The sequence below is a fragment of the Cetorhinus maximus genome, chromosome 13 (assembly GCF_964194155.1).
Source record: "Cetorhinus maximus chromosome 13, sCetMax3.hap1.1, whole genome shotgun sequence".
NCBI classification, from domain to species: domain Eukaryota; kingdom Metazoa; phylum Chordata; class Chondrichthyes; order Lamniformes; family Cetorhinidae; genus Cetorhinus; species Cetorhinus maximus.
The window spans coordinates 36,868,175-36,893,114 of NC_135891.1; the positions used below are offsets into that span (position 1 = coordinate 36,868,175).

Here is a 24,940-nt window from a genome sequence, read left to right on the forward strand (position 1 = left end):
CCATTCATGCAGGAGCCATGAACAGCCTTGGTGCTAGTGAGTGCTGCAAGATATAAGCATCGTGTGAGCTCCCAGGGTAAAGGCCACAAACTTGGATCATCTGTGTCCTGTGGTCACAGATGATCTGAACATTCATTGAGTGGAATCCCTTTCTGTTTATGAAAGCTCCAGGCTCACCTGCTGGCACCTTGATGGCCACGTAAGTGCAATCTATTACACCCTGGATGCGGGAGAACCCAGCCATCGCAGCGAAGCCATGTGCTCTCTCCGCCTGGCTAGCGTCTGTCCGAAAGTGGGTGAACATGCGGGCATGTCCAAAGATAGCATCAGTCATGAGCTTGATGCAACTGTGTGCAGCTGATTGACAAATGTTGCACAGATCCCCCACTGGACCCTAAAAAGAACTGGAGGCATAGAAGTTGAGGGCCTCTGTGACCTTCAGAGCCACTGGCATGGGTGTCTGCCCAAACAGTTGGAGGTGATTTCCAGACCTATCTTGTGACATATTGCTGTCATCATGTCCCTGGAGAGGCGAAGTCTCCTGTGATACTGGACCTCAAGACATCTACAGGTAGTTGGAGCGCTGCCTGAACACTCTAGGCACTGGGTAATGGCGTCTTCAGTGTGCCCTCCGGCCTTGGCCTCCCTGCTGGCCCTTCACCATCTGAGCCCGTGCTCCTCTTAAAGCTCTGTCCCTGGGACACAGCCCATTCTTACCTAGCCTCCTCTCCCTCCTGCCCCTCTCCTTCTCTTCAAAGGAGGTTCCACCAGCGAAATACACTATCCCCATTAAATGGGAAGCAGAGAAGCAGTGCCTTGAAAGTGAAGTAGCACTTTGCTGCAATACTCAGAGGAACCTCCCAGGGAAGATGAGGACCTGAGATGCTGAAAGGCAGGCTTGACAATCAAACGAGATGCCAAGAAACTCTGAGAAACTCTGTACTCACACAGCAAAGGACCGGCAATGACAGAGAAAGTGCTGCTGCTCCGGGGCTTTTTATCCCACCCGTGGATGAAGAAATAATTAAAATGTGAATTCCGCCCACCCGGGCTAAAAATCACGCGGGCAACATAAAATCGCAGTCAATAGGCTTTTTAATGGCTTTAATTGGCCCTTTAATTGTCGACGTGCGCTAATACGACTCCCACACATGCCCGCCGACCTCAATTTTGTACACGTACGCGATGACATCGAGACACACGCCCGACGTCTTTTCACGCAATTTTACGTGCGCTCGGGTCAGGTGCGCGTCTGACCTTGGAATGCAAGATTCAGGCCTATGTCTTTCAACATATGCCATTCAGTCTCCATCTGTAGCAAGAAATACCCCCATAATTCCACATACCCTTCCTGGGTAAGTATACAACAGGAACTCCTTCGGCAACTTGACGGTACACTCCCGATGGTGGCGGGGGGAGATTATGAGGGAAGACGGGGCTGTGACTGCTGAAAACATTAACGCCAAACCTACTTCCAGATTCCCCTGACTGCACCCAAGGATCCTATGAAATACTTCTGGAAATGACTAAGCCCTGGCCTGTGCTGCCCATGGCTTGTGGACAAGTTGAGAAACTAGTGGTAGTGATGTGGGTCGTGACATCTACCCACATCAACTAATCCTGATTTTCATATATTATTAAGACTCTTGATGTTTACAATGGCTGCGTAAGTCAAAGTCCACTCAAAAATTGGAATGGGTGGACCTCAAGCGGCAAGTCAATCTGACTTGCCATTGGAGGTTTTCATGTTGGTCCAATTAATGCCCTTTTTATGCCTAAAAACAAAGCAACAGTAAGTCAAAAAATAGTCCTATACTTCTTTACAATGCTAACATTGTACAAATAAATGGAGTTCAGATATATAAAAGACAATATCGATTTAATTTATAAAAACAATGTTACTGTGTTAATTTGATTAAGAAATGTAGAACCCTGCTTTGTTTAATAATGGGCAAAAGCTCAAACAGGATCAATAAAATGAATTGTTTGATTTTGGCTCTAGCTTTTGAATGCTTTACAGCTTGAAGTGTTCACCAGTATGACCACTAGAGCTACACAGAGGAGATGCCTCTGTGTGGATCTAAGTACTAATCGGGAATAGGAGCAGATGTCGGCTATCAGCTGTTGCATTCTCTTTCAGCAATGATAAACTAGCTTGTACATTGCCTTATTTAGTAAGGGCTCACTGCTGACTCTGGGAAACATGTGCGTCATTTTCACCCTGCTTGACTGGCCCAAAGAGACTCTCGTTCCCAGCTGTATAGACTATATGAGCACTGGGCATTCAATGGCAATCAGAGAATTAAATGGGCAGACGAAACTGATTTGAAAGGGCTGACCAAATATGTTACTTGAGTTGTTCAAACTTTGCTCCAGCTAAGCTTTTATTTTATTTTTAAAATGACTTGTTTTCTTTTTTCTAGAGTTTGATTCAAAATAAGTAAAATTAAGAAAAAAATCTTTAAAAGCTTGCTAACCGGACTTGGCATCTAATCAAAATTACTTTACAGCTTAAAATTCATTGGGTAACACAGACATGTTGGCAATGATAACACTGTTTCAAAGATAAATAAGTTACATAACTGAAATAGTCTCTGCTTTTCACATTCTATTTATCAAAAACATAACATAAAAGAGATTTATGTTTAAACTGTGCACGCAATGTCTTGCAAAACCATTAAACTCTCTTGGAATCTTAAAATTTATCAGGCTGATTCTGATTTGTCACAGGGAGTAAATGCTGCACTTACTCTGCTTGTCTTTATTTGGTCTTATCCCTCATGACCTTTTAATAAAACATTTGCAGAGTGCATTGCATTACAAACATGGACAGCTTTAGTACTACTTGAATAGCCTGCATTTGCCTAAATCTAGTCCTGTCTCTCCAAACTCTCACTCCTTTGGCCAAAGCTACAATATCTAATCTCCCGATGCTGTTCATTTAAGAGGCCAAACCACAAGCAGTTAGTTTCTAGGCATGCTTGATGTTTTTTTTTCTCTCTCTTTCATTCATTTTTTTCTCCTAAAGGACACAAATTAAAGTCACAGAACTAATACAAAGCTGAAACAGTAAGCAGGAGTAAACAGCAATCCATCAGCATATGGATACTTCCTGTCAGTTGTATACAATAACTCTGGTACAAGAAACTTTCTGGACATGAAGACAGAGGGAGTTTACCCATAGGAAGGTATTCACTAATCCTTATGGCTAACCACATTCAGTATCATTGAACCATCAACATTTTTGCTGGTCTGAGTTTGGTGAGCTGCAGCCAGCTTCAAGCTCTTCCCTAAAAATTTGTGCAAGTTCAATGTGTTCTTACATGACAGAACAGTAAGAAACATTTAGTTTGAAGAATTATTATATATACCAGCTATTTTGTAGGAATTAACTGTAATTCATCATTTGATAAAGATGCAGTATCACAATTATCAATTATTGTGTGAGGACAATATTACATATCAGCTTCACAGAGCATGCTATTGACACCTGCCTGAGAATCATTTTACACAAAGAAAATTGTCATGTTAAGTTGCCAATATATCATACAAAAAAAAAGTTACCTCAAAGTGATTGTCAAGCAGACTATTTAAAGAGGGGAACAGCCGCTAGTATTAAGTTTGTGTCGCAATTTGATCTGCTAACTGTAAGCGAGAAACTTTGATCGCAGTCACTGAGAATGATAGATTTTCCTAGTCTTCACCAAAGCAAGGTTTCTCATCGATCCCAAAGCTAATCAGAAAATCATGGAAGTGTTATCTGTGATTTCTCAATACATAGTGGGAGGTGGACAAGCATTCGGAAAAACCACCTAGATTTGTTCACAATATTTGCTAGACATGGGGGCGAATTTTCCAGCAGGCTTGGGAAAATCTGACCTGCACATTTTTGCGCCTTCCAAAATGCACGCCTGATCCATGTGTGTCTTTGCCCAGGACTTCTGACTTTTCACATAGGTGTCGAGTTCAAAGTGCATTTTCTGGGCCATGCTGGAGTACAAGAGGAGTGTGGATGCAGATGCAGGCCAGTTATAAGGCCTGCCTCAGTTCTCAGTAGGCCAGCTCCTAACATTGTTTAAAGGCCCTCTAAACCTCAGCCCTAACTAACCCCCCCATGCCACCCCAAGTCCCTTTTATGATCACTCTTGCCACCCCATGCCCTCTCAACCCCCATTCACCCCATGCCATCACATGTACCTTTAGATAGCCTATGCCACCTCCATGCCATCTCCATACTCTTCATGCACCCTCCATAGTCACTCAGCCAGTATCCACTATGTTTAGTCCTCAGGAGCCATGGAATAGCAATGGGAATTATTTTAATATCCTCAGAACTAAATTAAACCTCCAACAATCTAATAAAACCCTGAATTCAAACACACTGGTCAGAATTTTCTGGCGGACGTGCGGGAGGCGGAGCCCACACATCAGCACTTAAAATGTCGCGCGTCCCGACGTCAGCGCGCGGCATCGCGATATTTAAGTCAGCAGGCACGCTATGCAGTGGGACGCACGTCTGCCATTAAATAAAGGCCTCGTTAAGGCCCTTAACTTGCCAATCGACGAGGATTTTGAGGGGCCCGTGCAAACTTCAGCTCGGCGCACGGGCCCAATGGGCAGGCGGGTAGGTGATTTTTTATTAAAACTCAGGCACTGGCAAGATATGTGAAATCAGAGGGGTTGTTCGTGTTTTTCGTGAAGTATTTAATGCAGAAAGTGTTTTAAACTTGCCCATGTGATTGTTAGCAGTTCACATCGATTTCCAAGTGCTTCCTCTGTACTTTGAAGCTGCAAATGATGAATCCAGCAGTGGCTCAGCGGATGAGGAAGCACAGGGCGATGATGAGGGGCAGCACGCCGACCTGCTACTACACCCAATGAGGCAGGGACACCCAGGACAACTTAATCCAGTGAACCTTCAGCCAGCTCCACACACATTGATCGGCATGACCAGCATTGCCTGGCGCTTCCACACATGGCACTTAGGTGCTAAATCTTCTACCTCATCAGCTACAACTAAGGGCTTAGTGCAGAAACATCAACATCCAGTCAAACACTCATGAGATGTCTGTGAAACATACAAATGCAGCACAAAGGAAACACCCTCAGCCATGGTGAAAAAACTGGACTTTATTCCATCCAACATCAAAGAGAAACATCTCTCTAACAAACATAACTATTTTTTCCCTAATCTAAGGCCAACACAAAATCACCAGTGACATACCCGTGGAGTGCCTAACGTGCCTTATGCTTTTGTTTGTGGGTGCTACGTCTAGGTGCCGCCCCATCGCTCAGAATGGCTTGTGAGACAGCCTGCTGACTCTGCTGTCCTGTTGGAGTCGATGACTTTGGCAGGTGTCCTCTGGCCCATGGAGCCTGTGATGGCCCCCCCTGGGAGGGAGTGGCCAGTTCCAGAACTGGCACTTCCCCAGTTGTTGCAGCCTCAACGGATGCAACGGTCACTGGCAGAGGGGTGGAGGAGCTGTTGCCCTCATCCGGTGCACCCTGAGAGGCGTTCGCAATGATGACAGGCAGCTGCTGCGCTGACGTGAGGTCACATTGGACCTCCCTGCTCACCGCAGATGCATGGGCACTGAGCGCTGACACTTGGTGCCCAGAACATCTCCCACATTGGGAATGACCACCTGTGGTCATTACCGCTGTGAGGGCTTGCAGGTCAGAGTGTAACCCAATCAGAAGGATCTCAATCCGATCGAATCCCCTCTCCATGAGAGTTGTTCATCTCTCAGTGGAGGAAGCATGAAGCTCTGTCCTGAGGTTCATGCCATCACTGACACTGCCTGGACTCCTCCACCGCAGAGACCAACTGAAGCACACCCTCATGCAACCCTGCCAGATGCTCCCGCGATTCCTGCCGCTTGCCCAGCAGCTGTTGCATTGGTGACAACTCCAGAGGCACATCATCAGTGCCGGACTCAGCATCTGCCTCGTCCCCTGCAGCCCCCCGGCTGCTGGAGCCATCGGCACTCTCTGTCCCTGCCATCTCTTCCAGCAATTGTGAACTGCCCTCTCCACTGTGACCCAGGGCACTAGCCGAAGTGTTTGTGACTATGCTGGTGCCTGGCTGGCTGAAATGATGTGCCGCAAGTTGCATGTCTTGGCCCTCAGGTGTGGAGGGGGGGGGGGGTTCAGATGTGTTGGCCACGGTCATGCAGTGGTGATGCTGAAATTAACAACAAGGACAGTGCATCAGTTAGCGTACAGTCAGTTAAACCTTTCATCCCTTTACCCCCCCAGCCTCATAAGTTGCTCATCCTTCAAGATGCGAAAGAGACGAACATTGGTGGGGCGGAAAAGAGTCAAGATGAGGCCCAAACATTAGACGTGCATACAGACAGGCTGGTCAGATGGCCTAAGGAATGCCACATGGAATGTTATGTGCCATTGGAGTGGGGAGAGTGCAGAGGACCTGACCTGGATGCATGCTGGCCTGGAGAGTTGCAGTGATGAGGAAACATTGCAAACACTTGCGACATTTGCTGTAGAGCACAGGAGATTGACAGGTCACACTATTGACCCTCATACCATTATGAGGGGCATAGAACGGGTGGACAGAAGGTAACATTTCCCCTTGGCGCAGGGATGAGTTACGTGGTGGCATTTATTTAAGTTGAGTGCCAAGAGGTTGACAGGTGAGATGCTGAGGACCTTTTGGACAGAGTAATGTGGGACGCACTGGCTGAAAGGGTGGTGGAGGTACCAACCCCCCAAAGATGCAAAACGTCTTTGGCTGTGCAGCAGCGATGCCATGGCATGTTAGGCCATGGGGATAGTGGTCACAAATGGGATAAGGTGACTTTGGAAGGTGCTGGAGATGCGCATCCTCAAGGGGACGAGGGACCTTTGTGTGTGACCCACATGTCAGAGTGTCTCAGTCTGTGACTGAGCACTGTTGCAGCATTAACGATTGCAGCAACCATCAGTGGTTTGGATGGTGGGCAGACAGAGTGGATGGGACTGTGGACCTCAAATACCTGGCCACTGCACCCCACCCTCACCGCCACCTGCCACCTGGCCGCCTGCCTCCTCCCCAGCTCTATGGCCTGCTCCTTGAAGGTGGTGAGGCGCTGGAGCAGGGTGTGCCCGCCACCAGTCCTCTGGCACTCCCTGAGATTGTGCTCAGTTTTTGACTGCAGAACAGAGAAGAGGATTTAATGGGGCTGATTGCTCATGTTCTCTGCACACGCACGCCGCACCCCAACCACAGTGGCCCATCTGTGGCCTCCAGCGGCTCCTGTCCACACTAAAGGTGATCAGTCCCCAGAAGATGGTACGGCTGGTCCCAACCCCCTCCCCCAACGGCCACCATGGACACATTCGGTGTCCATCATTTTGAATAGCACACGGGTTAGCGCCCATGGCAAGGAGGCGCAACTAGATGTGGCGCCGAGGTCAGCAGATGACTTTTGGCCACGACACCTTAAGGCTCCCCTTCCACCATCTCATCACCATCAATATGACATGTGTTGGAGTTCTGAGTATGTGTCTAACGGTCTCCTCTGCAGGTTGCCCCCAGACTGCTCAAATGCGACAAGCAGCGACATATGCTGTGGGGAGAACCCATCTTCCCATCTTCTCCTCAACCACTAAGGCTGATGTAAGCATAGTCAGTACCCGTTTTCCCACCCAGCATGCGCCAAGTGCCCAATACAGTAACGACAGTAAGACTTGGTGGTGGTGGGTGGCAGGGGCAGGGGCTCAAAGGCTAAGGCTACCTGCTGGGTCAAATGGCCGAGGCCAACATGGTACTCACCCTTCCAGAGCGCAGCAAATCATTGAATCTCTTGCGGCACTGCCTTCCTGTGCGCTGTACATCATCATGGGAGCTTACAGCGTCATCCACCTCCTCCCACGCCTGCCTGGTGACATGGGGGGCCCTCCTCCTCCTCCCATCCTCCGGATACAATATATCCCGACGACTGGACACCTCTTGGAGGAGGACAGCAAGGCATGCATCAGAGAAGCGAGGGGCACACTGGCACCCCGCTGGCCTCTCCTGCAGCCTGCCCCCCTCATCCTCCTCCTGCTCTCTCTCTCTTCGAGTAGCCATGGTGCACTGCCTCAAGGAGGCTGCCTGGCCACTCTTTACACAGACTGCCAGTTCCCCATTGGAACCGGCGGTCTGAGCACGCCCGCCTCTGCGACTATTTTCCCGTTCTCCACGGGAGTCGCTAATCCGCTGGGCGGGCCTTAATTGGCCCGCCCGCACAAAATAGTGGCGCGGCCCATTTCAGCAGCGGCAATCAGCAGCCCGCCTGCTGCCGAGTCAGTCAGGCCCGCCCTTCAAGGGCAAAAATCTGACCAGTATCATTGGTACTGACAATAAAAAACAACTTATTCCCATGTAAAAAAGATGCAATCCTTTAAGCGCCTATTAGGTTTGTAAAGAAACAAGAAACCATATCAAAGGCATGTTATTACTTCTTCAAAGTATCAGTCATTCTTGGATTAATAGACAACTTGCTGAGCTCAAACAACCAACAGATTTTGAAACCCAGCCAAGCATTCATAATGGCTACAGCTATCATAACTGAAGCTTCCAGCTACATTGCCTAAAACTGACAGAACAGAATGGTATATTGTTTACATCTCAAAGCAGAGTACCTGTCAATCAATAGGGAGGAGTAGGTGCAGAGATTTTTTTCAACTTTCAAAAGCAAGGTTTTTTAAACAGCCAGAGATGTTAGTCGATTTAAATTGCAGCACAGAACATGACAGCATAGGCTGAGAGGACTTTTTAAAATCTTTAATAAGTACATTATGACACTTTCTTCAATGGAGAGAGTATTGTAATGCATGACAAAACCTACACAATGGTAGTCAATGTAAGGGTCAACATACCTTTGCAGGACAGATCCCTATGCCAAATCATTGCATTAAAAACACATCTACATTACGATACAGCATCTAATAGTGACATTTGAAAGTATGAAAACATTTTACACTTAACTTTCAGAATGTTCCCAACTCCTCAGCGCCCTCCAAGGAGGTGCATTTTTTTAGGGCTTCCAAAACCCACACCAGAGTATGGGAATTGTGTGCGGAAAGAAATGGAATTTTCCTGTGGTCCTCAGAATGGGGTTTCCAACCTCAGAAGAGGTGCATTTGCATTTTTTACCAAAGGTAAATAGTGTGGGGTCAGGAAGGCAAAGGAAAATAGATTTTTTTGATTGGAAAAACAAAGTTCAGCATTTCATGATCCGATTCACATCTCCATTGGGAGGCAAAAATCCAGCACAGGAGGTGCCAGCCGCTATTGTACTGAAGGGTGATCATGTAGAGGGAGAAATGGGAAGCTATCTTTTATCAGAATACTGCCACAGATGGAACTGTTGCCTGCTATAAACCAATGACGCCAGATGTTGAAGAGCCAGATCTTCAGCAGATCTCCCACCAATTTGTTGGCAAAACAATCAGATTCTTGCAGCACCAGTGGAACAGTTCAACTTAAATATAGCCAAGAGGCAAAAACTGCCACTGAGATCAACCAGAGCAAAAAAATTTGCAGAGCCATTTATCCAAACATACAGCTTCTGACCTGGCCTTATTTGTTAGGAAACTGACTTGTGCAAAAAAGAGTCAGCACAGTCAAGATTGTTCATTCCAAACTTCCTATAGTGTTCCCCTTGCCTGAGCCTGAACTATTGCCCTCTGAGCTCATCTTGTCCATGAGACCCACCTTTTTCTCTAACCCTATTTCCACCAAACTGCTGATAACCCAACTTCCCTTCCTGGCCTCCATGTTGTCCACTACTGTAAATGGTTCTCTCTCTTCAGGTGTTGTCCCTTCTACTTTAAATCTGCCATCATCGCCCCCTCCCCTCAAAAAAGATTACTACATGACCCCACCACTCTTGCAAACCACTGTCCCACTCCCAACCTTTTTTTCTTCTCCAAAGTCGTTGAATGAGTTGCCGCTTCCCAAAACTCATCTTTCCCAGGACTCCATGTTTGAATCCCTCCAATCAGGTTTCTGCCCCTGCCACAGTACTGAAACAGCTCTCAAAGTCACAAATAACATCCTATATGACTGCGAAAAAGGTAAATTTACTCTCCTCATCTTTCTCAATCCATCTGCAGGCTTTTGACACGGTTGGCCACAGCATTCTCATCTGACGTCTCTCCAGCTGTCCATCCAGCTGGGTGGGACTGTCCTCACTAGTTCCATTCTTATCTATCCAATCATAGCCAGAGAATCATTTGAAATGGTTTTGAATGTTTGGCCAAATCCCCTCAAGTGGTCAATCTGTTGTAAAAAGATACATATTCTTTAACCACATCAAAAACTGTCAATCAAAATGTGAACATAGGTCCTTGTTGAGAAAAGTGTGTCACTTTTGAAACTCAGCCAAGCATTCATAATAGGCTCAGATGTCAAAACAAACTATTACAGTACGAATACAAACAGTGGAGCTGATTAACACTGCAGGCACAGATGGCCTATTTTAATCCTAACAAAAAATCCAGGAGCAAATGGCTGTTTTTATTTCTCCCAAGCTGAAGGTTTTTTGTTCAATTTAAAGGGGCTCTGGGCATTTCAGTCACTTCAGATTCTAACCAGTGTTTTCTTCAGTTTTGAATGCATAACAGCATTTTTGACAAATGGGAAAAGTACCCTAATGTATCTCAACACAAACAATGCTGGTCAATGTGATGGTCAACTTACCTTTTCAGGGCAGAGTCCTATGAGGATTCATTGCAGTTACAACACATCTACATTACAATACAGCATGTAATAGAGACATTTGAAGTTGTCAGAACATTTAACACTTACCGGTCAGAATGTTCCCGACTCCTCACCAGACTTCCCCCAGTAGTCACAAACTCTCCAATGAGGTGGGGCTTTTTAGGGCTTGCAAAACCTGCACCAGCACATGATGATGACCCCCAACCTCAGAAGATGTGTGTGTGGGACCACAACTCAAGCCCTTCCCAACCCGCAAATGGCCACACAAAAATAATGTGGGGTTTGAAACGCACAGCAAATTCAAGTTTATAGCAAAAAAACTAAATTGTGTGCATTCCTGAACCCATTCCCACCTCCATGCAGACATAAAAATACAGTCCTATGTCTCTTGTTTCCACTCGCATGTGCTTCAAACTAAAATCTGAGAATAACTAGGAAAGACTTGTCACTCATGTATTCTCCCTTCAACGTTACAATGTTAGCCAAGGTGTCTTACAGATTAACATTCAATTCGAGCCACTCCCCACAACCTCCCGCCGCCCCACCCATACCCCTGCTTCAAAATGCAATGAAGCCTTGGTAATCTGTCGTCTTGACATATGTTGTCAATTCTCTCAGCATTGCATTATAGTCAGAGTTTCTGCTAACCTACAAATGCTTGACCTTGAAGAAACTACTCTTTTTTTAAGAAAACATGAACTGTTAGATATTTTTAAGGAATACTGATACCATCAAAGCTTTATCAGAAATTAATTTCCAGGGTTCCAGTGTAGGTTGCACTATTTGAAATGCATACATTGTTTGTGCACTTCTCAAAACCAACAGTGGTACATAGCAATGCTGTAATCCAGAGATAACAAACTAATCATTGATTTTAGCCATTAAAACAGCATAGGCACACTGATGTCACTTTTGGCCAATGTAGCCCTGATGTAATTGTTTAAGATGCCAGAAAATTGAATTTCTTATTGTTATCAGCTTTGTTCCCCTTACTCTTTCCTGTTGCTGGATCTCGATAAGTTTTAATTATTTTCTCAAAAGCAAAATTTATAAATAAGGTTGAAGTAAACTTGAAATGGCAGTTTTTTAAATAATATATATTGTAATCAATTCTTCTGCAGCTTAATTGTTGCATTTAGAGATGAAATGTGGCATTTCAGAGTTGCTCGACATCATCTTTCCAGGTGACATAGAAGGAGGAGAATGTGTCGGATCTTGTGTCAGAGAAAATGTGCAATACAGACTTTCTACTTCGCATATAAATTTCATAACAGCAGGAAAATTGCAACACTGGCTAAAAACTGAGAAACCCAGTTTAAAATGTGCTCCATGGTGCAAATAAATAATTTGGATTCTGACAGGTGAAATTAAGCAGAAGGCACTTCCAATCTTCAAATCAGCTCCTACAATGTGAAGGGGAACTTTAACTCTCAAGCAGAAAGCCAGAGGGACATCATTTTAATGGCTGTTGCTTGATAATGTTTCACCGGCCAGCTGCCCAAAATGGATGTCCAGGGACTGCTGGCCAGATTGGCTTGTCAAAGTTTGGGCCTCCCAAAGGCCAGCAGGCTGGCAGTCAGGGAAGCTGAGAGAGGTGGAGATTTGAGGGGTATTCCATGGTTTAGGAACAGCCCAAATGTTCTTCAAGGGGCTTGGAGAAGCACTATTACATAACTGGGATCATGAAAAGTTAAGTTTTAAACATACCTGACAAGTCGTCCACTTGGTATGTGCCAAGTTTTACTGAGCAGTGCATTTGTTCACCGGCACTTGAAACTGCATCAGGGTCTCAATGACATCACTGAACCCCAGTTTATGTTTATTCAAGAAGGTTCTGTTAAAATGGCTACTGGGAGAGAAAAAGAGTGATAAATCCACCACTTGGATTTTAAGTCTCATTCCATCTGGCACTTACTGGCTTGGAGGGAATTAAAATTCCTCTTATGGAATTGGTGGCGACAAAGAAAACTTGCCATAGCAGATGGACTAACTATATGATCGTTCCCAGCTCGTATTTTTCAAGAAAAAAATACTATAGCTCTGATTTTGCACTTTAAATCATTCAAGGGCGATCTGTTGTGAGTAGTAACCAAGGAAATGTATGACTAATTCAGTGTAGCCATCTATCCAAACAGTTATGTTTTCCTTGTTATAAATTAATGAACAATTCCTCCAGACACTTCATTCTATACTCTTGCCAATATCATCTCTGAATGTTTATGGATAAAAGCCCTTGCCTTATTTTGGTTATATGAAGCATCTAAGTGTTCCTTACAAACAAACCAGGGTAGATGTTGCAAAATTATAAGATAAATCTCACATAACCCTATTAATCACTGCAAGAAGTACTGTGACCAAATTTTCAATTTCCAAATAAACTGTACTCATCTAGTACCCAGTAGTTTTTCTGTTAGAACTGCGCTAGACCAGAGAGTAATATGTAGAATATTTTTGTACCCCTTAGGGTAAAGTTCTAAGATTTTCAACATAGTTAGCAGAGGGGCTGTCACAGAAACTAAACATTGGATGGAAGAAATTGCAGGCCTGCCCCACAAGCCCAGGCCTCCTCTTGGAGTGTTATTACGGTAGTCATGCTGAAGTCTGCAGCCAAGAATATGCTTCTCTGCTGGTTAAAAAAAATGGCAATAGAACACATAGGGACTGAATGGAAGAAATGAAAGAGAAATTTTTAATTGGTGCCTGACTCATTAAAACAGCACATTTGATTTCAGAGCATCTGTTTTCCAACCACTTTAGTAAACTCTATATCATTGTACTTTTTCATACTAAAGTGGAAATATGGGCATATATTGCTTAAGGTAACACACATTTACTACTGTGTATGATTTAAAAAATATGCAAAATTGCCAGCACAATTATATTGCTTAAAACTTAAAGACCCATTCGGAAAGTTTTTAAAAATTTAGGCTTGTAAATTTTCTACCAGCTGATCATTGCTGAAAAAATTTTACTATTGGCTTTTTGTGGAAAAAGAACATTTCTGTACATCCGCAAAACTGTTGACATGTCTGATGACAAGCAACATCTTTAGCTGCCCAAACATATAAGAAGACTCTGCTACATTAAAAAAATCTTTCATCTGTAAGTACAAAGAGTTGAAAATACTGTGACTGTATAGCTTCCTTTAATATCAAAATAGTAATGGTGGCCCAAACCTTTCAATGGCGTCATACTATTGGTGAACAGGAGTCCAAACATCAAATATTTTATGTATGTGTCATTCAATAACCTTCTAAAAATCTATATTTTAAGCATGCATTCATGACTGTTGGTAAAGGTTTAATGGATGCGGTGTTAAAAGTTTTTATGCACAATACTGAGAAGTTATCAACCAAGCAACACTTAATGAGGGTCAAAAGGAGAGGATTGTGAGATTGACCTTTGTTTAAGAATTGTATTTGAAAACAATATTAATTTGCACAGGTTTAGAAGTAAGGCCACATGCTATAGGCATTGAATGTACATAATGAAACCAGACAGGCTAGGATTACAACCAAAACAATGATGGTAAATTGCTTCATTCCATTCATTTTAGTTAGGATGCCCCCATTTATCTGAAGAACAGTGGGATATGCCTTCAAAATCTGAGGAGGAAGTCAACATCTTAGCCATCCACAATCTCATTCTCCCCCCCGACCCCCCCCAACCCTCTCCAGCCACTCACAATGGCTGGGAACACACAAATGGGAGACTTGAGGAGTCAGGTTTAGAACAGATGACTGTGAGACAGAGCTCTTGCCCAGAGCTTGAAACTAAAAGCTGCAAAAAGCCAGTTTTTTTCTGTAGCTAGAAACAGTCTGAAAGAAAGGTGTGATAACCTTTCAAATGGAAACAGCAAGGAAAATTTGTAACTTCTTTAAAATGTCTAGGGAATCGGCAAATGTTTTTAAGAATGTTTGAAAAGGATTTGTAAAAGTTTGCATCAATTGTAAAGGGATCAATTGTAATTTTCTTGGCTAATAAGAAATACTGGTCCAAGTGACCTAGTGACTCTTGACCTGGAAGCAGTACCAACATAAAGGAAGCTGTTATGGATAGTATGAGGCCAAAGACAAAGAATCTGTAACAGAGGAAGAACATAGATGGCACATTTACAAGGAGTTTAACGAGGTCTATTAAAGGAATCAGCTAAAGGAGTCTCTAGGGAATCCATGCCATCAAAACTGTATTGAGTCTAGCTAAGAAGGTATTGCAGGAGTGTGCCATTCAGGTGATGACCGCCAACGGGACGTCGGATGGATTACAGCTACTGATAAATGTGACTCAAGGGTCAAATTGATTGAGTGGGTATGTGAGAGATCCTACATACCAGAGGCCAAGTTAGAGAACTTTTGAACTGCACGCGGTGCCATATGTCTGCGGGGTGTGGGCAGGGTGCTTGCATAAGACATTTCTTTGTTGTATCAACAATTTAAGTTGAAATTTACCTTTTTATTTGAAGTATTATTCGCCTGTTAATTCATGTTTAATTTGCATTGGTACTGATTTGTGCTATAGTAAAAATTACAAAAAGAGAAATCTTGTTGGCAGTTTCTTCATTTGGAGCATCCTTTGGTAAATTTGGTTATTTTGGTTTACGGTTCCCTCATGGTTTTTTTTTTAATTCATTCATGGGATGTGGGCTTCGCTGGCTAGGCCAACATTCATTGCGCTTCCCTAACTGCCCTAGAGAAGGTTGGGAGTGAGCTGCATTCTTGAACCGCTCGGGTCCATGTGGTGTAGGTACACCCACAATGCTGTTGTGGAGGGAGTTCCAGGATTTTGACCCAGCAACAGTGAAGGAACAGTGATATATTTCCAAGTCAGGATGGTGAGTGGCTTGGAGTGGAACTTGCAGGTGATGGTGTTCCCATGCATCTGCTGCCCTTGTCCTTCTAGATGGGAGTGATCGTGAGTTTGGAAGGTGTTGTCTAAGGAGCCTTGGTGAGTTCCTGCAGTGCACCTTGTAGATGGTACACACTGCAGCCACTGTGCATCAGTGGTGGAGGGAGTGAATGTTTGTGGATGTGGTGCCAATCAAGTGGGCTGCTTTGTACTGGATGGTGCCAAGCTTCTTGAGTGTTACACTCATCCAGGCAAGTGGAGAGTATTCCACACATTGTTTGTGCCATTTAGATGGTGAACAAGCTTTGTGGAGTCAGGAGGTGAGTTACTTGCCGCAGGATTCCTAGCCTCTGACCTGCTGCTGTAGCCAGTATTCATATGGCCAGTCCAGTTCAGTTTCTGGTCAATGGTAATCCCCAGGATGTTGATTGTGGGGCATTCAGTGATGGTAATGCCAATGAATGTCAAGGGGTGATGGTTAAACTCTCTCTTGCTGGGGATGGTCATTGCCTAGCACTTGTGTGGTACGAATATTACTTGGCACTTGTCAGCCCAAGCCTGGGCATTGTCCAGGTCTCGCTGCATTTGGACATGGACTGCTTTAGTATCTGGGGAGTCACAAATGGTGCTGAACATTGTGCAATCATCAGTGAAAAACCGTACTACTGACGTTATGATGGAAGGAAGGTCATTGATGAAGCAGCTGAAGATGGATGGGCTTAGGATACTACCCTGAGGGACTCCTGTGATGTGCTGGAACTGAGGTGATGGACCTCCAACAACCACAACCATCTTACTTTTAACTACGTATGACTCCAACCAGCGGAGAGTTTTCCCCCTGATCCCCACTGACTCCAGCTTTGCTAGGGCTGCCTGATGCCGCACCCAGTCAAATGCTGCCTTGACTTCAAGGGCAGTCACTCTCACTTCACCTCTGGAGATCAGCTCTTTTGTCCACGTTTGAATCAAAGCTATAATGAGGTCAGGAGCTGAGTGGCTCTGGCAGAACACAAACTGAGTGTCAGTGAGCAAGTTATTGCTATGCATGTGCCGCTTGATAGCACTGTTTATGGCCCCTTCCATCACTCTACTGATGATTGACAGTAGACTGATGGGGTGGTAATTGGCCGGGTTGGATTTGTCCTGCTTTATGTGTACAGGACATACCTGGGCAGTTTTCCACATTGTCAGGTAGATGCCACTGTTGTAACTGTACAGGAACAGCTTGGCTAGAGGCGCAGCACATTCTGGAGCACAAGACTTTAGTACTATTGCTGGAATATTGTCAGGCTGCATAGCCTTTGCAGTATCCAGATCCTTCAGCCGTTTCTTGATATTTCATGTGGAGTGAATCGAATTCGCTGAAGGCTGCTATCTCTAATGCTGGGAACCTCCGGAAGAAGCCGAGATGGATTATCCACTCGGCACTTCTGACTGAAGATTGTTGCAAATGCTTCAGCCTTATCTTTTGCATTGATGTGCTGGACTCCCCCATCATTGAGATGGGGCTATTTATGGAGCCTTCTCCTCCAGTGAGCTGTTCAATTGTCCACCATCATTCATGGATGTGGGAGGACTGCAGAGCTTAGATCTGATCTGTTGGTTGCGGAATCACTTAGCTCTATCTATGCTTTTTGGCACACAAGTAGTCCTGTGTTGTAGCTTCACCAGGTTGACACCTCATTTTTAGGTATGCCTGGTGTTGCTCCTGGCATGCCCTCCTGCACTCTTTATTGAACCAGGGTTGATCCCCTCGCTTGGTAGTAATGGTAGAGTGGGGGATATTTCAGGCCATGAGGTTACAAATTGTGGTTGAGTACAATTCTGCTGCTGTTGGTGGCACACATAATTTAATAAAATGTAAAACCTCACTCAAACTTTCTGCAGAACATCATGTTGGTACTCCAAATGAATGTGTTGATTTCAATATTCTAAATACCAAGAGTCAGGTTGGTTTTGGCAACAATTATAACTGAATAATGTGATGCAATGTATGTAATGTTACCAAGGATCCAAATAAACCAGGGGGAATTGGAAAGATAAATGTCAAACAAGCCAGAGGTACTTATTGGTAGGAGATCAGATGTAAATGATGGTATGGTGAGCATTGAAAAGCTGAAATAAAGGGACTGATGGATGGAAGACACAAAGGTGGAACAAAGAAGCAACAGATCATAATATTAAAGAGAGAAAGCAGTGCCTCAGAGATGTAGAAGAGACAAACAGACACCCAAGAATGAAAAGTGGTATTTAAAATGGAAATGGATGCATTAAAAGGGATACACAAAGTAGTTTAGTAAGAGAAAAGGCAGGTGACACAAAGATGTGTCAAGGAAAGAAACGAGTTGATGAAAAGAGACACAATTAAGGAATTTCAATAGAGGTGGACAAGTGAATAGGAGAGGCACAGAATACACAGGAGAGAAACAGAAAGATGAGAAATACATATTTAGTGATATAGACAGGAAGGGCAAATAGCTGTGCAAGACAGGCAACATCAGGGGTGGACAGGCATATGACAGTGATACAAAATGCCACTTGAGAAGAAAATTGACAGAGATCCAATTCAGTACTGGAGCGATATACCAAACTAAAATAGCTACACCAGAAAAGAAATGGGTGGATGAAAGGAATATCAATCATATTACAGAGAAGCAAGACAGAGAGATAAGACACAGCAGCAAGGAAGATGTAAAAAACAGTACTCAGGGAAGGAACACCCTGTTAACAACAATGCAAAGAAGAAAATAGCAACAGAAAGGTTTAACTGAATGAAATTCAGACTAGTACCAATGATTGAACAGGTGAAGAATTTAACAAGGTGAGAAGAGTAGAGGAAGTCAAATAAAACACACTGAGATAGTTTAACCCATCCTGTCTCCAAAAACATATAGTCCTGTTCCCACTCCATTCCCACCTCTCAGCACTTTAATTGGACCTTTTGTTTTAGGTGGCTGAGATGGCTGCTGAATCATTAACAGATGCAGACTAGTGTCTTGTTAGTTCATTAGAATCCCAATGGCATTTTAACTGCCAACTGAACTGTGTACCTGCCACCACATTTAACAAACCTTATGTTCAGGAAGAACCCTGTTAAGTAGATTTGCCTTCTCTTCCTGGCCTCACAGGGAGCATTTGGGTTCCGCTGCCCCAAGCACCCGCACTTCTGAGCCATGATACACTATTGAAGCCTATCAAAGCCGACCTGAGCACTAAGTGATACTGATTAAAAACACCCTTACTGGTGAACTTCTGACCACTTATCATTCCCAAACCTTGGCATCACCACAGCTGACCTGGAAAGTGTCACTTATGTCAGTGGCATTCTGTAGCATTACTGCTTGACTCTTACTTATTAAAAGGGATACACAAAGTAGTCAATGGCTGCTAGTCCAATTTTCCCTCCCCAAAGTTGGAAACTTGGCAATCAGGTGGGTGGAAGGAGGGGGATGGGGGGTTGAAATTAATCTTGGGCAGTGGCGCAAAAGTGGCGACATCATATCATCTGCCCGTTATATGCAGGCAATGGGCCTGAAATATCAAGCGCTGCTTATAATGCATGCTTGATTCAATGTCATACATTTTGAACCAGCAGTCCAAAATTAATTTCTAAAACCTAGATGTTTTGGACCTGCTTACCTGGACAAGGCGATCTCTGACTTCTGCCGGGCAATAGCCGCTGCCCTCTGTGCCCCTTCCATGCTCCTTTCCACCTTCTCCCTCAGCTTGTTGGTCCTCAGGGGTATCAGGTGCTTCTTCTTGCCCTTCACCAGCACATTGTTCTTGTATTTTCCCTCTTCCTTGTGGCCATCCGGGAAGGTGGTGCAGCCATAGCCATGTCTCAGGTTGTCATGCCACTCACCCTCATACTTCAGGCCACTTGACCTCTCGCTGACCCCGTATCCCGAACGCTTATCATTCTTCCATTCGCCCATGTAGCTCTCGGTTGTTGTGGCATCAATGTCAGACTCAACAGGCGGGAAATCGTCGCCACCTTCACCCAAGCTGACAGTGGAGTTGGCATCACTGGCAGCCGAGCTGAGGCCGGCATCACTCCTGAGAAAGCTGAGCTTGCTCCTTTGGCTAGAAAGCGAGCTCCTGGACTCGCTCTTCCTCAGCTTGCCCAGCAGTGAGCCCCGCCGGAACAGACCCTTCTTCTTGGGCTTCTGCTCAGCATCCCCAGCACTCTGAAGGCTCAGGGCGAAGCCACCACGGCTCGGCCCAATGGTAGAGGCAGAGGCTGAGGCAGCAGCGGCAGTGGGGGGGGCCAAGGCCAGCGAGTCAGCCGGTGGCTCAAGTTGCAGCACGGTCCCGTTACTGTGCTCACTGCGGAGGGAGGTGAGCGAGGTCCGCAGTGGCGAGCGGATCATGGTGGCCATCCCATAGGGAACACTCTGGCGCACTCCATATCCATGGCGCATCCCTCCGGTAAACTGGCCCTGGTATGTACCTGGAAATATAACCAGAAAAAAAACACCCATTGATAGTTAGCCATAACAATTATCACCAGATTAGTGAAAATCATCTGAATAGATAGCCTATGGCTGAGGTGATGTCTAATCATGTGCCTCATTACTGTTTGTGAATCCTTACTTACTTAACACTTCAGAAGTGATTCACTATCTATGGGGTTCTGTAAGACATCATGAGAGGTGAAAAGTGCTATATAAATGCAAGTTCTTTCTTTAACCCAATAACAAAAAGGAACATCTTAAAGTAAGGTCATCCTCCTGAATTTAGAATCTTTGATAGACCACGCTCAAAGAATGCTATCACAGTTCTGCTCTCCCTATAGTATATGGAAGCACTGGAGAAGGTATATAGCAAAGATTTACATGGTGAAACCAGAACTGAGAGGTTACAGCTACCAGGAAAGACTGAATGGCCTGGGCACTCTGTTCTCTAGAAAAGAGAAGGCTGACCTAATGAATGTATTTGAAATGAAAGGGGTTTGATATGGTCAATGTAGAGACAATGTTTCCAAGTATGAACCCAAAAATAGGGATCATAAATACAAGATACTTGCTTATAAATTAAGCAGGCAGGAGAAAAACTTTTTTCATGAAGTGTGGTTAGAACTCACTATCAAATGGTGTAGTTGAGGCAAATAGTATAGATATATATATATATATAAAGGAAAGCTAGTTAAGTACATGAGAGAGAAAGGAATAGGAGGTTATACTGTTAGGGTAAGATGAAATATTTTGACAGGATGCTTATGTAAAGCATAAACTGGTGGTGTCTAATGGCCTGTTTCTGTACTGTAAACTCTGAGGCCCGGATTTCACAGCATTTGCCGCTGACCTCAAAAGAAACTGCCCACAGAGATCTGGTGATCTCTGTGGCATGGATTTCCCCTTTCCAGTGGAAGTCTGAATCAGGCATCAAGTGGGATCCCCACGCATCCAGCAACAGGGTTGTCATTAAGCAGCCAATCACACTGAAGTTTTCTGACAGACAGAAAACCCCACTGATTATCCTACACTCAAAATCAAATGTTACAGAGCTCAGATTAAATGATTGGGACATAAACATGGGATTAAGATGAAAATCATAAACATTTAAAACAAAAACATTATTTTAAAGGTCTGATTTAATCACGATGGAGAAATTTGATATTCCACAAATATCAAATTCAATTTTTCAGTCAACGAGACTGTTCAGTAATTATGAACTTAGTATGCCAATAAAAACCCAGATACAGGTCCCAACAAGCTGATAATTTTTTGATGGTTTTTACAGTGAGAATAGTAGCATAAAGGGCAAGTTCTCATCAGCTCACTGATTTTTAATTGATTGCAGACTGTGTGGGAACATCAACCGTGCATCCCATAGAGAAGCATAGGATGGGATTTTCAGCCCCGCCCACCGCCAGGATCGTCCGGTCACACCAAAAGTCAATGGGCTTTTGGCTTGGCTGCCAAATCTCCCATGGCAAGTCCCATCACAACGGGGCCAGAAAATCCCAGCCAGAGAATTACTAACAACATCTTCTGGAGTTCTCCGTTTTGCGGTAACAATGACAGTGAAATTGTCAGCAATCTTCCAAGAATCCTTAGATTCTGGAAAAGTCCCAAAGGATTGGAAAACTGCCAATGTAACACCCTTATTCAAAAAGGGAGGGAGGCAAAAAACAGGAAACTATAGGCCAGTTAGCTTATCATCTGTCACTGGGAAAATGTTGGCGTCAATTATAAAGGATGCAATAGCAGAGCATTTAGAAATGCATAATATAATCAAGAAGATTCAGCATGGCTTCATGAAGGGGAAATCATGCCTGACAAATTTATTAGAATTTATTAGAATTCTTTGAGGAGGTAACAAGTAGGATAGATAAAGGGGGACCAGTAGATGTAATATATTTGGATTTCCAAAAGGCGTCCATAAGGTACCACACATAAGGCTACTTAATAAGATAAGAGCCCATGGTGTTGGAGGATATATTAGCATGGATAGAGGACTGGATAACTAATAGAAGACAGAGAGTTGGGATATGGGGGACATTTTCAGGATGGCAACTTGTAACTAGTGGAGTGCCACACGGATCAGTGCTGGGGCCACAATTATTTACAATATATATTAATGACTTGGATGCGGGAAATGAATGTATTATCACCACGTTTGTGGATGACACAAAAATAGATGGGAAGGCAAGTGGTGAGGATGACACAAAGAGTCTTCAGATGAATATAGACAAGTTAAGTGAGTGGGCAAAAACATGGCAGATGGAATATAATGTGGGAAAATGTGAGGTTATGCATATTGACAGGAAGAATAAAGGAGCTGAATATTATTTAAATGGAGAAAGACTGCAGAAAGCTGCAGCATAGAGGGATTTGGGGGTCCTCATGCATGAATCTCAAAAAGCTAGTATACAAGTTCAGCAGGTAATAGGGAAGGCAAATGGAATGTTGGCCTTCATTTCAAAGGGAATGGAGTATAAAAATAGAGAAGTCTTGCTAAAACTATACAAGGTACTAGTTAGACCATGCCTAGAATACTGCTAACAGTTTTGGTCCCCTTTTCTAAGGAAAGGCATACTGGCATTGGAGGCAGTCCAGAGAAGGTTCACTAGGTTGATCCTGGGGATGGAGGGATTTTCTTATGAGAAGAGGTTGAGTAGATTGGGCCTGTACTCATTGGAGTTTAGAAGAATGAGAGGCAACCCAATTGAAACATATCAGATTCTTAAGGGGCTTGACAGGGTACATGCTGAGAGGCTGTTTCCCCTTGTGGGAGAGTCTAGAACCAGAGGGCATAATCACAGAGTACGGGGGCACCCATTTAAAACAGAGACGAGGAGGAATTTCTTCTCTCAGAGAGTAGCTAATCTGTGGAATTCTTTACCGCAGGGGGCTGTAGAGGCTGGGTCGTTAAGTATATTCAAGGCTGAAACAGACAGATTTGTAATCAGTAAGGGAATCAAGGATTATGGGGAAAAGGCAGGAAAGTGGAGTTAAGGACTATCAGATCAGCCATGATCTCATGGCAGAGCTACTTGATGGGCCGAATGGCCTACTTTTGCTCCTACATCTTATGGCCATCATTACTCCTCTGAAACTAACAGCAACTTCTGGAATCTAGGTCATTGTAATTCTCGAGATTAGTTTTTACTGCAATTTAAATAGTACAATATTTTAGTTAAGAAAAGCTGATGTTGACTTGGTTAAAATGTTACTTACATGTGAAGTTACTATAGAATGAAATGGCTGAATAGAGAGAGCATTGAAAAACTGGTAAATCAGCTAATGTTAATAGCAATAAGTTTGGTATCACATTTAACAGATTAAATGTCAATATAGCATTATTATTTTAAAATAAATCAGGCATATAATAGGTACAATAATTTGAATTGTATCTGAATAAATGAGACATTTGATTGTTGCAATTAATACAGAAATCCATCTGGAAGTAGTATGATAACCCAGTGCCTGTGATAAGAAGCAAATCCTCTGTTTTTATTATGCTTACTTTGATTCTCCTGAAACAGGTAGCCCTTCTAAAGATAAGCATATAGATATTGTCAATTATATCATCGGAGGCCGATATACATGGGTTTGAGGGTCCTATCCACCTGAAAGTTTAAATTGCAAGTAGTCAGATCAGGATGGAAAAGGAATGGATAAGTCTCCCGCTCCATTTTAACTGCCCTGTCTGGTTTTCACTAGGTGGAGGCAGGGTGTGGAACTTAAAATAGGGGCCTATGATTCATATGCTTATTAAGAAGAGTTAATTGTGGTCATCCCCCAACAGTGCCCAATACAAACTTTACAATCTGTTCAATTATCAATTTGATAAAGACTAGGTTTTGTTACAGACTTAGACAAGTCAGATATTAGTCCTAAGTGCTGTAAAAAAAAGATCATTGTGACCGTTAGATTGGAGGTTTGTCCTAAATGACAAGCTTAGTTAAAAAGCCTGTTTACCTTGGCTAATGCCGGAACAGTTATACCAATTGCAAAAGTGGAGTAAGTAGTAAAATTTCAAAACACAATGATGATTCTAAAACAGTCAACTTAAGAATGGGGACAAAGACAGATCCTGATCATTCTGATGTACCCCTTTGTCATGAGAATGAATGCTTAATTTATGGAAGATCAGTTGACAAACCTCGGAGTGGCAAAATGCCAAACAACTGGGTGTTGGTGATATTTACACTACAACAGTCTAAGATTTTAATTGAATGAGTGGTGGTGCCATAAAGCACAGAGCAAACCTTTGAAGCCTACCTATCTGCGCGTAGCTCTTCATCAATGTCATGTTATGGTCAACCACTAGTGATAATCCAAGAGCTCTAATTTATAGAGAAAGGCCTGGTTTTCACACAATGACATAGGTAAGAATCTGTGGAATTCACTACCTCAGAGTGCAGTGGATACCGGGACGCTGAATAAATTTAAGGAGGAGATAGACAGATTTTTAATTAGTAACAGATTGAAAGGTTATGGGGAGAGGGCGGGAAATTGGAGTTGAGGCCGAAATGAGATTAGCCATGATCGTATTGAATGGCGGGGCAGGCTCGAGGGGCTGAATTGCCTACTCCTGCTCCTCGTTCTTATGTTCTTATTGCAGACTCACTGAGGTAGAAATTTATCTTGGACATTAGTGTAAAATGGGTTGTATTAGAATCAATGAAACTGAGTATCAGCTGGGTAATGTATCTAACAGCCATATTGTCCATCTTACCCCACTGCCCAATTTCTACCCTTCTTTCTTATTTGGAAAATGAGGTAGTGAACCCTTACCCGTGTTTGGTACAGCATACTGCAGTACCCATAACCTGAGATATCCTTTTATGTATGGTGCAAAACTGCAAACTCCTCAAAGTGTTTAAAGAATGTATGTTGCAGATTTATTTTGATCATTAAATTAGTACTAAATCTTTTA

General features: G+C 43.7%; 1 protein-coding gene across 2 annotated transcripts in view; it reads right to left on the reverse strand.

Annotated features, from left to right (window-relative positions):
• Positions 1-24,940, reverse strand: part of LOC144688549 (junctophilin-2-like) — a 136,719-nt gene that overhangs the window by 106,435 nt on the left and 5,344 nt on the right. Inside the window, exon 2 of one of the 2 annotated variants that reach the window (XM_078555274.1) lies at positions 19,193-20,003. The exons of the other annotated variant lie outside the window; for it this stretch is intronic. Coding sequence (XP_078411400.1) covers positions 19,193-20,003 — 811 coding nt within the window. The remainder of the gene's footprint in view (positions 1-19,192; positions 20,004-24,940) is intronic. 2 annotated transcript variants of the gene reach the window in all.